Source organism: Mastomys coucha, unplaced genomic scaffold (assembly GCF_008632895.1).
Source record: "Mastomys coucha isolate ucsf_1 unplaced genomic scaffold, UCSF_Mcou_1 pScaffold21, whole genome shotgun sequence".
Classification (NCBI taxonomy): domain Eukaryota; kingdom Metazoa; phylum Chordata; class Mammalia; order Rodentia; family Muridae; genus Mastomys; species Mastomys coucha.
Window position 1 is genome coordinate 20588212 of NW_022196904.1, and position 10850 is coordinate 20599061.

General features: G+C 46.9%; 2 protein-coding genes across 3 annotated transcripts in view; both read right to left on the bottom strand.

Annotated features, from left to right (window-relative positions):
- Rab4b (RAB4B, member RAS oncogene family) overlaps positions 1-2709 on the bottom strand; it is a 10464-nt gene extending 7755 nt beyond the window's left edge. Inside the window, exons 1-2 of the mRNA XM_031385810.1 lie at positions 2530-2709; positions 311-391 (exon numbers count right to left, since the gene is read on the bottom strand). Of these exons, the coding sequence (XP_031241670.1) occupies positions 311-391; positions 2530-2545 (97 nt within the window). The 5' untranslated portion in view covers positions 2546-2709. The remainder of the gene's footprint in view (positions 1-310; positions 392-2529) is intronic.
- Positions 2710-3318: 609 nt separating this feature from the next.
- On the bottom strand, positions 3319-5497 carry Mia (MIA SH3 domain containing). Of its 2 annotated transcripts, XM_031385814.1 has the most exons (4): positions 4714-5497; positions 4492-4625; positions 3960-4070; positions 3541-3633 (listed from the first exon to the last, which is right to left on the bottom strand). In XM_031385814.1, the coding sequence occupies exons 1-4, from the start codon at positions 4838-4840 to the stop codon at positions 3610-3612; spliced, it is 396 nt and encodes a 131-aa protein (XP_031241674.1). In that variant the 5' UTR covers positions 4841-5497; the 3' UTR covers positions 3541-3609. The 2 variants fall into 2 exon arrangements, with proteins under 2 accessions (XP_031241673.1, XP_031241674.1); XM_031385813.1 differs by having other exon boundaries at positions 3319-4070.
- Positions 5498-10850: the final 5353 nt, after the last annotated feature.

Sequence of the window (10850 nt, forward strand, 5' to 3'; positions counted from 1 at the left end):
CGCCTGCCTCTGCCTCCCAAGTGCTGGGATTAAAGGCGTGCGCCACCACCGCCCGGCTTTTTTGGTTTTTCGAGACAGGGTTTTTCTGTTTGGCCCTGGCTGTCCTGGAACTCATTCTCTAGATCAGGCTGACCTCAAACTCAGAAATCCACCTGCCTCTGCCTCCCAAGTGCTGAGATTAAAGGTGTGCACCACCACTGCCCGGCTAGCACTAGCTTTATTCAATGGTACCTGCTACCTACCCCACCTGTTGCCCACTGACCCACACCATGACCATATCCGCAGTTCCAGGGTTCTGCCAGAAACTCACACTTATTCTCAATAAACTGATGGAGGAGACATGATTTTCCAGTTCCTGCACTGCCAATCACCAGGAATTTGAAGAGGAAGTCTGAGCAGATGGCACCAAGGATGTCCAGAGGGAGAGAAAGACAAAGGGAATAAGAGAAGACACAGAAAGTCAGAAGGAAAGATGCAAACAAATGTACAAATACAGCATGCATTTAAAAAACAAAAACAAAACAGGAAAACTTTGAAAAACAAAACCAAAAGTCTACAGGGCTATGGACAGAACTCAGGACATCCTGCATTCTAGCCAACCTAGCCCAAGATGATTTTTTTTTTTTTTTTGAGACAGTTTCTCTGTATAGTCCTATCTGTCCTGGAACTTACTCTGTAGACCAGGCTGGCCTGAAACTGAAAGATTCTCCTGCCTCTTCTGCCCTCCCTGCTGATGCTGCAATTAAAGGTGTACTCCACTACTGGGCTCAAGAGGACTCTCTTTTTTTCATTATTATTATTTATGTTTGAAACAAAGTTTCACTATGTATTCCAGACTGACCTAGCTGTCCTCAAACTCCAAGCACTCTTCCTGCCTCACCTTCTAAAAGCCTGTGCTGTCACCCCTGTCCTAACTTCCTTCCTTCCTTTTCCCACTCAGGAACTCACTATGTAGCACTATATAGTCTTGAACTCCAATCCTCCTGCCTCAGCCGCCCCACTGCTGGGAGGACAGGATATGCCAGCACACTGCACTTTTCTTTCTTTCTCTTTTCTTATTTTAGGAGTATTACTCTGTAGCCCAGGCTGACTTCTAACTTGAAACAGTCTTCCTGCCTCAGTTTCCCAAATGTGAGGGTTATAGTACACAAAATTATTTTTATATAGTGTTTACCATATACATGTCCATCACAGTCCTAAAGACTCGTTTAATCATAAATGAAACTCTAAAGAAGAAATTATACAGCTCAAGAGATACCCCAGCAGTTGAGCACTGACTGCTCTTCCAGAGGTCCTGAGTTCAATTCCCAGCAACCACATGGTGGCTTACAACCATCTGTAATGGGATCCAATGCACTCTTCTGGTGTGTCGGAAGACAGCTACAGTGTACTCATATACATTAAATAAATATTTTTTAAAAAAAGAAAGAAGGAAGTATACTAAGTACTTCCACTTTCCAGACTAGGCAAATGAAGCCAGAGAGGTTACCTGATGTTCCCAAGACCACACAGCTAGACACAGCTAAGATACAAACCCCAACTAAAGGTCTCCACCGTGCGAGACCTTAGCTGATGCATTTCAAAAACCATTTCTTTTTATTTTTTAAAGATTTATTTATTTATTATATCTAAGTACACTGTAGCTGCCTTCAGACACACAAGAAGAGGGCATTGCAGACGGCTGTGAGCCACCATGTGGTTGCTAGAATTTGAACTCAGGACCTTCAGAAGAGCAGTGAGTGCTCTCAACCACTGAGCCATCTCTCCAGCCCCCTCAAAAGCCATTTCAACAAGAATTAAATCTGGCCTCCATTCCTCTTCACGTCACCTCCTACCCCCTCTCACTCGTTCACTCTGTCAAGGCCTCTGACATTGGGCCTATTTCCTAACCTGAGTGCCTCCTCAGGTAACTGGGCAGCACCAGATTCTTTGGCTTTTCTATGAGTGTTCAATGAATGGAGTTGTCTCTCATTGTTGTCAGAGCTTTCTACTGCCCTCCACCCTCCCTCTACCCACCTGACACTGTACATCTATACTGACTGCCTAATTCTGAACCTACTCTCCCCATCCTCTGTCCAGAACCCCTGGCCTCTATCCTTAAATTTAAGCCGCATCCCATGACGCTAAGTTTCAAATCTACAACTCAAGAATATCACTCCAGCCCTCTCATCAAAAGTTCAGCCCCACAGGGTGTGCAGGGTCTCTCTGTAGCCCATAAAACCTTGCTAGTCACCGTCAGCCCCGCCCTATCCACTCATGCTCCGCCCAGGAAGGCTTGCTTCCCTCTTCAAGGCCTACCCCCTACCCTAATCCACCATGACTAGGTCCCTCAAATCCCGCCCTAGATCTTTTTAACCCGTAAAGCGGTCTCTTCAAGCTCCACCCAAATCGATTAAGCTCAGCCCCAGACCCACTTAGCCCTGCCCCGTATCCGGGCAGACCCCGCCCACCTGAACAGAAAGCCCCGCCCCACTTCCACATCCACTACGGGCCCAGCCCTCCCCACCCCCTTCGGCCCACCAGCCTCACCGTAGGTCTCAGCCATGGCTTGGTGGCGACCGCTGAGGACCGCAATATGGCGCTGCGGCCGCGCCTGTTACTCGGCTGGCAGCCGCTTTACTCGGGCTGCAGCCTCAGCTCCTTTCCACTCCTGGACCCGGCGCCGCCACTTCCGCCTTCGCCCCCCCCCCCCACACTCCCGCGCGAGCCTCCGGAGCTGCGGATACCAGGCCACGCTCGCCCAATGCTGGGATTGGTGGAGTCAGGAGGCAGTGGGCGGGACAAGCAGCGCGGATTGGCGGCACGAGAGGGGCCGAGTCAAAAGGGCTGTGACATAGAAGAGCTATTGGTGGAGCAAGTGGGAGAGGGCGGAGGCAGAGATACTGCCCCTGCGACGGAACGGATTTGGTCAAAAATCGAGGAGCAGAGACGAGACTCCGTATTGGTTAGATGTAGGCATGGGGGCGGGGACACGAATGCCAAGAAGGAGCAAAGGCAGGATGGACAGTTGGAAGAACGGATCTCAGGCTGCTGGGTGTAATTTCTAACCCCACAGCCGGAAAGAGGAAAGCTGAGAGGACACACGTACTCTGATCCCTATCTACAAGAAAACCTCTGTTGGTCGGACATGGTGGTGCATGCTTTCAACCCCAGTACTCAGGAGGCAGAGGCAGATGCATCGCTGAGTTCGAGGCCAGCCTGGTCTACATAGTGAGTTTCAGAACACTCAGGGGCTACATAGAGAAACCCTCAAAACAAAACAAGACAAAACTGTGCGATCTATGCACCTCTCGGGATCTAATTGACTCAAACCAATAGTTCACTTCCCTTCTAGAGGGAGGAAAGTGTACATATATTGTACTGTTTATTCCCTTGCTTGGGGGTCCCAAACCTTACCTTGGAGCAAAGGGCTTGCAAAGTGAAATTCTGCCTAGTAACCACTGACGTTACAACATTCAGAGCATTAATTGGCTATATTAAGAAACCTGTGACCCATTCTTTGTACATACCCACCCAAGCCCAAAAACCAAAGAGACAAACAGTTTGCAGTTGGCTGCTGTATTTGCATAGAGCCGGAAGGGTAACTGCAGGGATAACGGTAGGCTGAGCTCACTGGCAGTAGAAATCCCATTGCTGAAAAAGAGTAGATAGAAAACCAACCAGTGATCACACTGCAATGCATCTAGTGGTTCTAACAAAGTTATACCTGCAAGGACTAGGTTTGACCACCCAGAAATGAAGACATTAGCTTCGAGTCCTGTACCCTCTGCCATTTCCCAATTAGAAATCACTCAGCATTGGGCAGGGCCTATAAACTCAGCAGCCTTCAGGAGGCTGAAACTGGAGGCTAGTGGTTGAGGACAGCCTGGGTACATGCCAACAAGAAAAATAATTCTCATAAACAGGTAAGAAAATAAAGGAACCATCTCCTACTTCCATCTCCACCCCAAAGCACTCACATCTGTCTTCACATCAATTTTGCCAGGTTTCAGAGTCAGGTCCTCCCGGACAATGCTACTGGGGAAATAGCCCAGGCGGGCTGCCAGATCTCCATAGTAATCTCCCTGAACCTGGAGAAGAAGTTAAAAGTCCATCTGGGAAAATGGCACTTATGCTTGCTGAACGCCTGTATCTGAACGCCTGTATACAATCTTCTCTCTGGCTTGAATCTCGGCTTTAATGCCATTTGCTCATGGATAGAATGTAGCCATTATAACTAATCCTCACAAGCAGTGTGTGCTGGAGCTTTTGATGGCTTGCTGGTTGCCTGCCTCTCTCCTTAGAATTGTTTACTGTTGTTATCTCAGGTCTGAAAAAGAGCTTTGACACCAAGTGTCCCTGAAATTTCTAAAGTAAAAATGCAGTGATAAAATGTCCTTCCTCCCCCAAATCTTGTTTCCCCCCCTCCCAAAATTTTTCCTCCAGATGGAAAACGAGGCTTTACATCCAACCCAACCCCACACCCTTCCCATTATCACTCTGAAGACTCACACTGCCTCCCCAGAAAAGCCGCCCACGGCCCTTCAACTTGGAGAAGACATACACCACTTGACCCCTGTATATATTCAAGAAGCGGCAATCAGGGGCCACGTAGTCCTGAAGGGCCACAGCCATGGAGATAGGATCTGGGGAGGGAGAAGGGAATGACAGCAACTTCAAAACAGACCAGCAGTCCAAGCCTTCAGCCCCCTTCCCTTGTTCCCTGACTCTTACGGCTGCATTCCTCATCCGCACACAGCTTCCGGTCAGCCAGCTTGGGCATGGCTCGATCAGCCCTGCTAGGCCCTGAAAAAACAGACAAGACGACGATGCCAAGGAGCACTGGGGACCAAACCATCATGGACTGAGGATGACCAAGTGAAGAACAGGGTCTCTGGGCTCCTTTTGCCCTCCCTCCAGGCTGAATATCAAGGAAACCTGTGTTCTCGATCCTGTCTCCGCCCCAAACCAAATTTCACCCCCACCCACTCCCCAAGGTTGTTCTCCAGCCAGTACCATTTTAGAGAGAGGGTACGGGCTATGGGCCAAAGAAAATGCCCACTTGAGCCCAAAGCAATCCAGGAGACTCCAAGTAGCAGCCACCCCTTGGATAACCAGAGACCCAGAGAGGCAGGCTGGACTATCTGATTCCATCTTCAAGTCATTTTAGGTACCTAGACCCTCCAGAGACTGAGCTAGAGAAGCCGTTATAGAAAACAACCCTGGAATTTCCTGTGCTGAGGTCTGAGAACAAGGCAGTTCTTTGATTAGCAGCCACAGCCAGCATTCCCAGGTACTGAACGAACACCCAGTGTCTAGCCTCAGGCTAGGCACTGTCCCACCTGGCTCACTGTGCATATTCACAGCTACTTCCTCACTAGAAGCTAAACTATGCTAGCTTCTGAGATTCAACCCCCTTGTCTATAAAGAAAGCAATGAATGCAAACAAACGTATCTATCAAGTGTTGTTATTGGTGGGATTTTTTTGGTTTTGTTTTGTTTTATATTATTGTGCTGGCTGCATGTATATCTGGGTACTGCATGTGTGCCTGGTATTTTTGAAGGCCAGAAGAAGGCCTTGGGTCTTCTGGAACTGGAGCTACAGAACTAGGTGCTAGGAATCAAACGTGGGTCATCTGGAAGACCTGCTTGTGCTCTGCTCTTAACTGCTCAGCCATCTTTCCAGCTCACTCTTTTTCTCTTGAGACAGGAGTCTATTGTATACCCCTGGCTGTACTGGAACTCCCTATAAAGACCAGGCTGGCCTAAAACTCATAAAAGATGAACCTGCCTCCTCTGCCTTCCCAGTCCTGGGTAAGGCATATACCAGCAAATCACATGCATGTGTATGTATATATATTTATGCATGTATATATGTTATATATATACACATACATACACACATATATGTATGAATAAAAGTAATATATATAGTCATATGCATAATATATCAAGGATGGTTTGCATTGCCTCAGGAGTGGCCCCGACAAGCCCAGTTCACAAAGAAATTGAGCTCAAGAATGTATGTCTATGGTAACTGAACCAGGAAAAGGAAAAAGATTTATCTCAGGGTTTCTCAGTATCACAGTTACCTGACCTGACATGGCTCTCAGAAGGAGCAGTCCATGAACAGATCTGCAAGGAACAGAGGCCCAAAGAGCATGTTTAGTGACCTCACAAGGTTGCAATCAACAGACTAAGACTGAAACTATAACTTAATGGTTGTAGTAGTTTGAATGAGGGTGGTCCCTAAAGGCTAATATATTTGAATGTTTGGTTCCTAGATGGTAGAACTGTTTTGGAAGGTTGGGAGGTGTGGCCTTGTTGGTAGAGCTGTCACTGGCCCAAGCCAGCCCCGCCCCCCACACACATACCCTCTTCTCACTGACTCATCTTGTCAGATTTAAGCTCTCAGCTATTGCTTTAGCATCATGCCTGCCTCTGTCATAATCACCATGAACTGATCCTTGTAAACTATAAGACCTCAAGTAAATGCTTTCAATTTACTTGAATTCTGGTGTCTTTTCATAGCAACAGGACAGGAACATAATGGTTGAATGCCTGATGGACTTGGGTTCAATTCCCATGCCAAAAAATAATGTTTGATAATTTATAGCTAAAATATACAACAAAGGGCCCAGGATGGAGCTTGTCTAGTATGCACAAAGCCCTAGGTTCAGTGCCCAGCACCACAGAAGTTAAAACAGCAAGACTAGTATAAAATAAGAGTGTAGGAGGTGGACGTTTCCTTGAGAAGTTTACCACAGGTTGGTAAATAAATGAGGCTGGTAGCAGAGAATGTGAGATAGCATGTTATTCTCATGTTTGAACTTCCCAATTTAGAATACATCAAAGTGTTTCTTTAGGCAGTAGATATTCCACTGTAAATACTAGTTTCAAATCTTGGCACTCTGAAGATCCAAGGGATGAATCCGAATGCCTTTGGGAAACAACTAACCAATAATAAATAGGGGACTAAATGTAGCTCAGCTGGTAGACTCCTTGGCCTGGCATCTGCTGGGCCCTTGAGGTCGACCCACAGCACTAAATAACCTGGGTTCAGCAGTGTACTGCTTATAATCCCAGAACTATTGATATAGAGGTAAGAAGACAGTTCAAAGTCACCCTCAGTTACAGTGACTTCAAATTCACAAGCTTGTCTCAAAAAAACAAAAAACAAACAAACAAACAAACACACACCTAAGGGGCTGGAGTGGTTAACACTTGCAGAGGACCCAGATTAAGTTCCTAACACCAATATGGTGGGGACTCACAGCCATCTGTAACACCAGTTCTAGGGGACCTGATGCTCTTCTGACCTCTGAGTTTATACATGGTACATAAACATGCATGAAGGCAAAATACTCATGCATATAAAATAAAACTAAAATTAAAAAAAAAAAAAAGCAATTTACCTGATGTGTGTGGACTTAAGTTTGGTTCCCGTAACAGCAAGAAAACTACCATTCGGTTTTTGGTGGAGCTGTTTGTCTGACTTTAAGTCTGAAGCTGCAATCAACAGGCCACAAAATGTGGCACTTTCACCTGGCAACTGGACTTGAGAAATGTCTGCCCCAGGCCCCGCAAACGCCCAAGCATCCAATTGCTTGTAGAAATTGGATTATGGATGAATGTCTGCACTGACTGTGGACTATGGGGGTGGGGGGAGGTGATGAGCAGGAGGGCTGACTCAGGAATCTTTTCGCAGCCTAATTTTGTGTGTGAGCGTGTGTATGGAGGTTTAGTCTGAGTCCATGTTGTATACACGCCCTTGGATCCCCTTGGGAGTATTGTTACAAGTTGTGAACTGACATGTGGGTGCTGAAAATCTAACTCAGGTCCTCTGAAAAGCAGACAATGCTTTTTTCTTTTCTTTTTTGGTTTTTGTTTTTTGAGACAGGGTTTCTGTGTAGCCCCGGCTGTCCTGGAGCTCACTTTGTATACCAGGCTGGCCTTGAACTCACAAAGAAATCCGCCTGTCTCTAGGATTATAAAGAGTGCTAGGATTAAAGGCATGCTCCACCCACCACTGCCCGGCCCTCCCAGCTTCTTGTCACCTGTCAAAGCCAACAACCCCTTTGTCTTTAATAGTGCATATAACATCTCTTTTATTATCCAGAAACTTTTCACCATTCTTATTCACCCTTTGACTTACTATGGTTTCAGATACCCTCTGGTCTGGAAATGTTAAAAACTTCTAGGTGTAATTTGTTAATTATAAACTACATGTCATTTTGAATACTTCACTGAAATCTCACCCACTTGCATTTCAGCAAATTTTTGTCCAGTGTATCCACACTGTGTATGTCAACCATGTAATCCATGTAAGCAGACCAAGACTCTCATGGCTTGTGTCCAAGTCCTCCTTATTGTACTTGATAAGCACAGTGCGAATGGCGCTGTCTACTCACGGATGTGAAGAACCAAGTGTGCTAGCTAGCATAACCTATAGTTCCAGCATCCAAGAGGCTGGGCAGGAAGATTGTGAATTTGAAGTCAACCTAGAATGCATAGACCACATCAGGAGAAAAAAAATGTTTTTAAGACTTTATGTTGGGCCGGCGGTGGTGGCGCACACCTTTAATCCCAGTACTTGGGAGGCAGAGGCAGGCGAATTTCTGAGTTCAAGGCTAGCCTGGTCTATAGAGTGAGTTCCAGGACAGCCAGGGCTACGCTACACAGAGAAACTCTGTCTCAAAAAAACCAAAAAAAAAAAAAAAAAAAAGACTTTTGTTTAGGTAGGTAGAGAGAGGATGGGTATACAGTGCATGTGAGTGCAATGCCTGTGGAGGCCAAAAGATCCCTCTGGGACTGGAGTTATAGACAGCTATGACCCTAAGTGGGCACCAGGACCAGACTTGGGATACCAGAAAGAGCAAGTCATCTCTCCATCCTCCACCCAAACCCCACTCTAGGTGGGGGCAGGGAAGTACATTAGCCAAGAGTTTTGTGCTTTCTGCAAAGGATGGGGGTGGGGGTGAGGGAATGGAAATAACACTGTGAAATTGTAAAAAAAAAAAAAAAAAGTTGCTTGTCTTATCATCACACCTCCAACTGCCAAAGTTATAGCCATTACACGTGATGAATGCAAAGTGGAGATGGAAGAAACTGGATGTGATGTGAGATGCTTGTAAACATCTCCAGCCCGGGGGTGGGGGGTGAGGGGACGGGCAGTTCAGGCTACAATGACTTGGGACTAGGTGGGCAGCCTAAGACCCTACCTCAAAAAAAATGAAGATGGGAAGAAGTACTGTAAGTTTCTGAACTCCAGATTCAGTCAGAAATGCTCTGCTGGGGGTGGTGGGGGTTGGGTAGTTTCTAAATTGGGTCTCCAGTTCAAACACACAAGGGGATTTAAAGATTAATTTATTTATTTTATGTGTATTAGTACACTGTAGCTGTACAGATGGCCGTGAACCATCATGTGGTTTCTAGGAATTGAACTCAGGATGGCCTCGCTCGCTCTGGCCCCACTCGCTCCAGCCTCGCTCACTCCTACGGCATAATACACTGTAACTGTCGTCAGACACACCAGAAGAGGGCGTCCATCCTATCTCATTACGGATGGTTGAGCCACCATATGGTTGCTGGGATCCAAACTCAGGACCTTCGGAAGAGCAGTCAGTGCTCTTACCCGCTGAGCCATCTTGCCAGTCCCACAAGGGGATTTAAAAAGCAACAAGCTGCTTGTGCTTGTTGGCACACACCTTTAATCCCAGCACTTGGGAGGCAGAGGTAGGTGGATCTGAGTTTGAAGCCAGCCTGGTCTATGAGTTCCAGGACAGCAAAGAGTAGCCCTGTGTTTGTGGGACACACACACACACACACACAGCATGACCAAAGCCATAAGAGACTAACCACATACAAACTCCACTCAAGACCCATGTGACCAGAGCAGCTTCCAGTGCAGTCTTATCAGAGGAGCACAAGGCTACCAAGCATGGTGGAACTCCCCCTCCCAGTGCTCAAGCCCCAAAGCTCTCCCACTTCAGGATCTTTGTACTGCCTCCAGAAGTACACTGGCAGATGCCACGACAGCTCAGGCTCCCTGGCCACTCTACACTGCTGAGCTTTGACTCTTATTGTCTGCCTTGCTGAAGAGAAAACTAGCTCCAGAGGTCAGTTACTTGACAAAGTCAGACGAGGTAGGTGACCTCTGAGCTGGCCAGGTCACTGATCACACTGTCTTAGAATCAGGGTGAAGATGAAACACAACAACTTCCCAGCACCCTGTACCAGGAAAGCCTCAGAGCTCCACCCTAGGACACCTTTATCACCCTGTTCCAGCTCCTCGGCACCTACTATAGCAACTCGGGCTGCCAGAGAACTCATGGCAATTCCCCTTCTCACTCAGCCTTCTGAAGCTAAGCTAATGTTGATTTTCACTTCCAAGTTTTATTCAGTATGTACTGAATCTACTGAGTGCTAGCTAAGTGCCTGTTTGTGGGGACATTACGATTGTGGTATTAATAGAGGATCCCTTTTCACACAGGAAGAAAACAAAGCTCACATTGGGGACACTAACTGCCCATTGGGTGACAGACATAGACATCCCAAACTACAAACCAGAAAAGGCTGACGACAGCATCCATGTGACACAGCCACCAGGCCAATGTGGAGAGAGGTTTCCTTTCCCCTGGCTGCAATACCATGAGAGTCCCTCAATGCAAGCAACAGCTTTGTCCTCCTCATTCAAATGCCTCAGGGACAGTCTTCCCCTGCGCCACTCTACTGCAAAGTGCAAAAGCAGGAGCAGAAGCAGCCTTGCAATGTGCTCTTGAAGTAGGATTCTCCTGTGGTACACAGCCTGCCCAATTGTACATGGTGGTCTTGTTCCTGCACTCAATGATTTTGGTTAATACTATAATACT

Coding starts and splice junctions, on each gene's coding strand:
- Mia (XM_031385813.1), bottom strand. CDS start 4,840: ATGATGGTTTGGTCCCCAGTGCTCCTTGGCATCGTCGTCTTGTCTGTT. Junction 4,626..4,713: donor TGCGGATGAGGAATGCAGCC/GTAAGAGTCAGG, acceptor CTCCCTCCCCAG/ATCCTATCTCCATGGCTGTG. Junction 4,071..4,491: donor GGCTTTTCTGGGGAGGCAGT/GTGAGTCTTCAG, acceptor CTTCTTCTCCAG/GTTCAGGGAGATTACTATGG.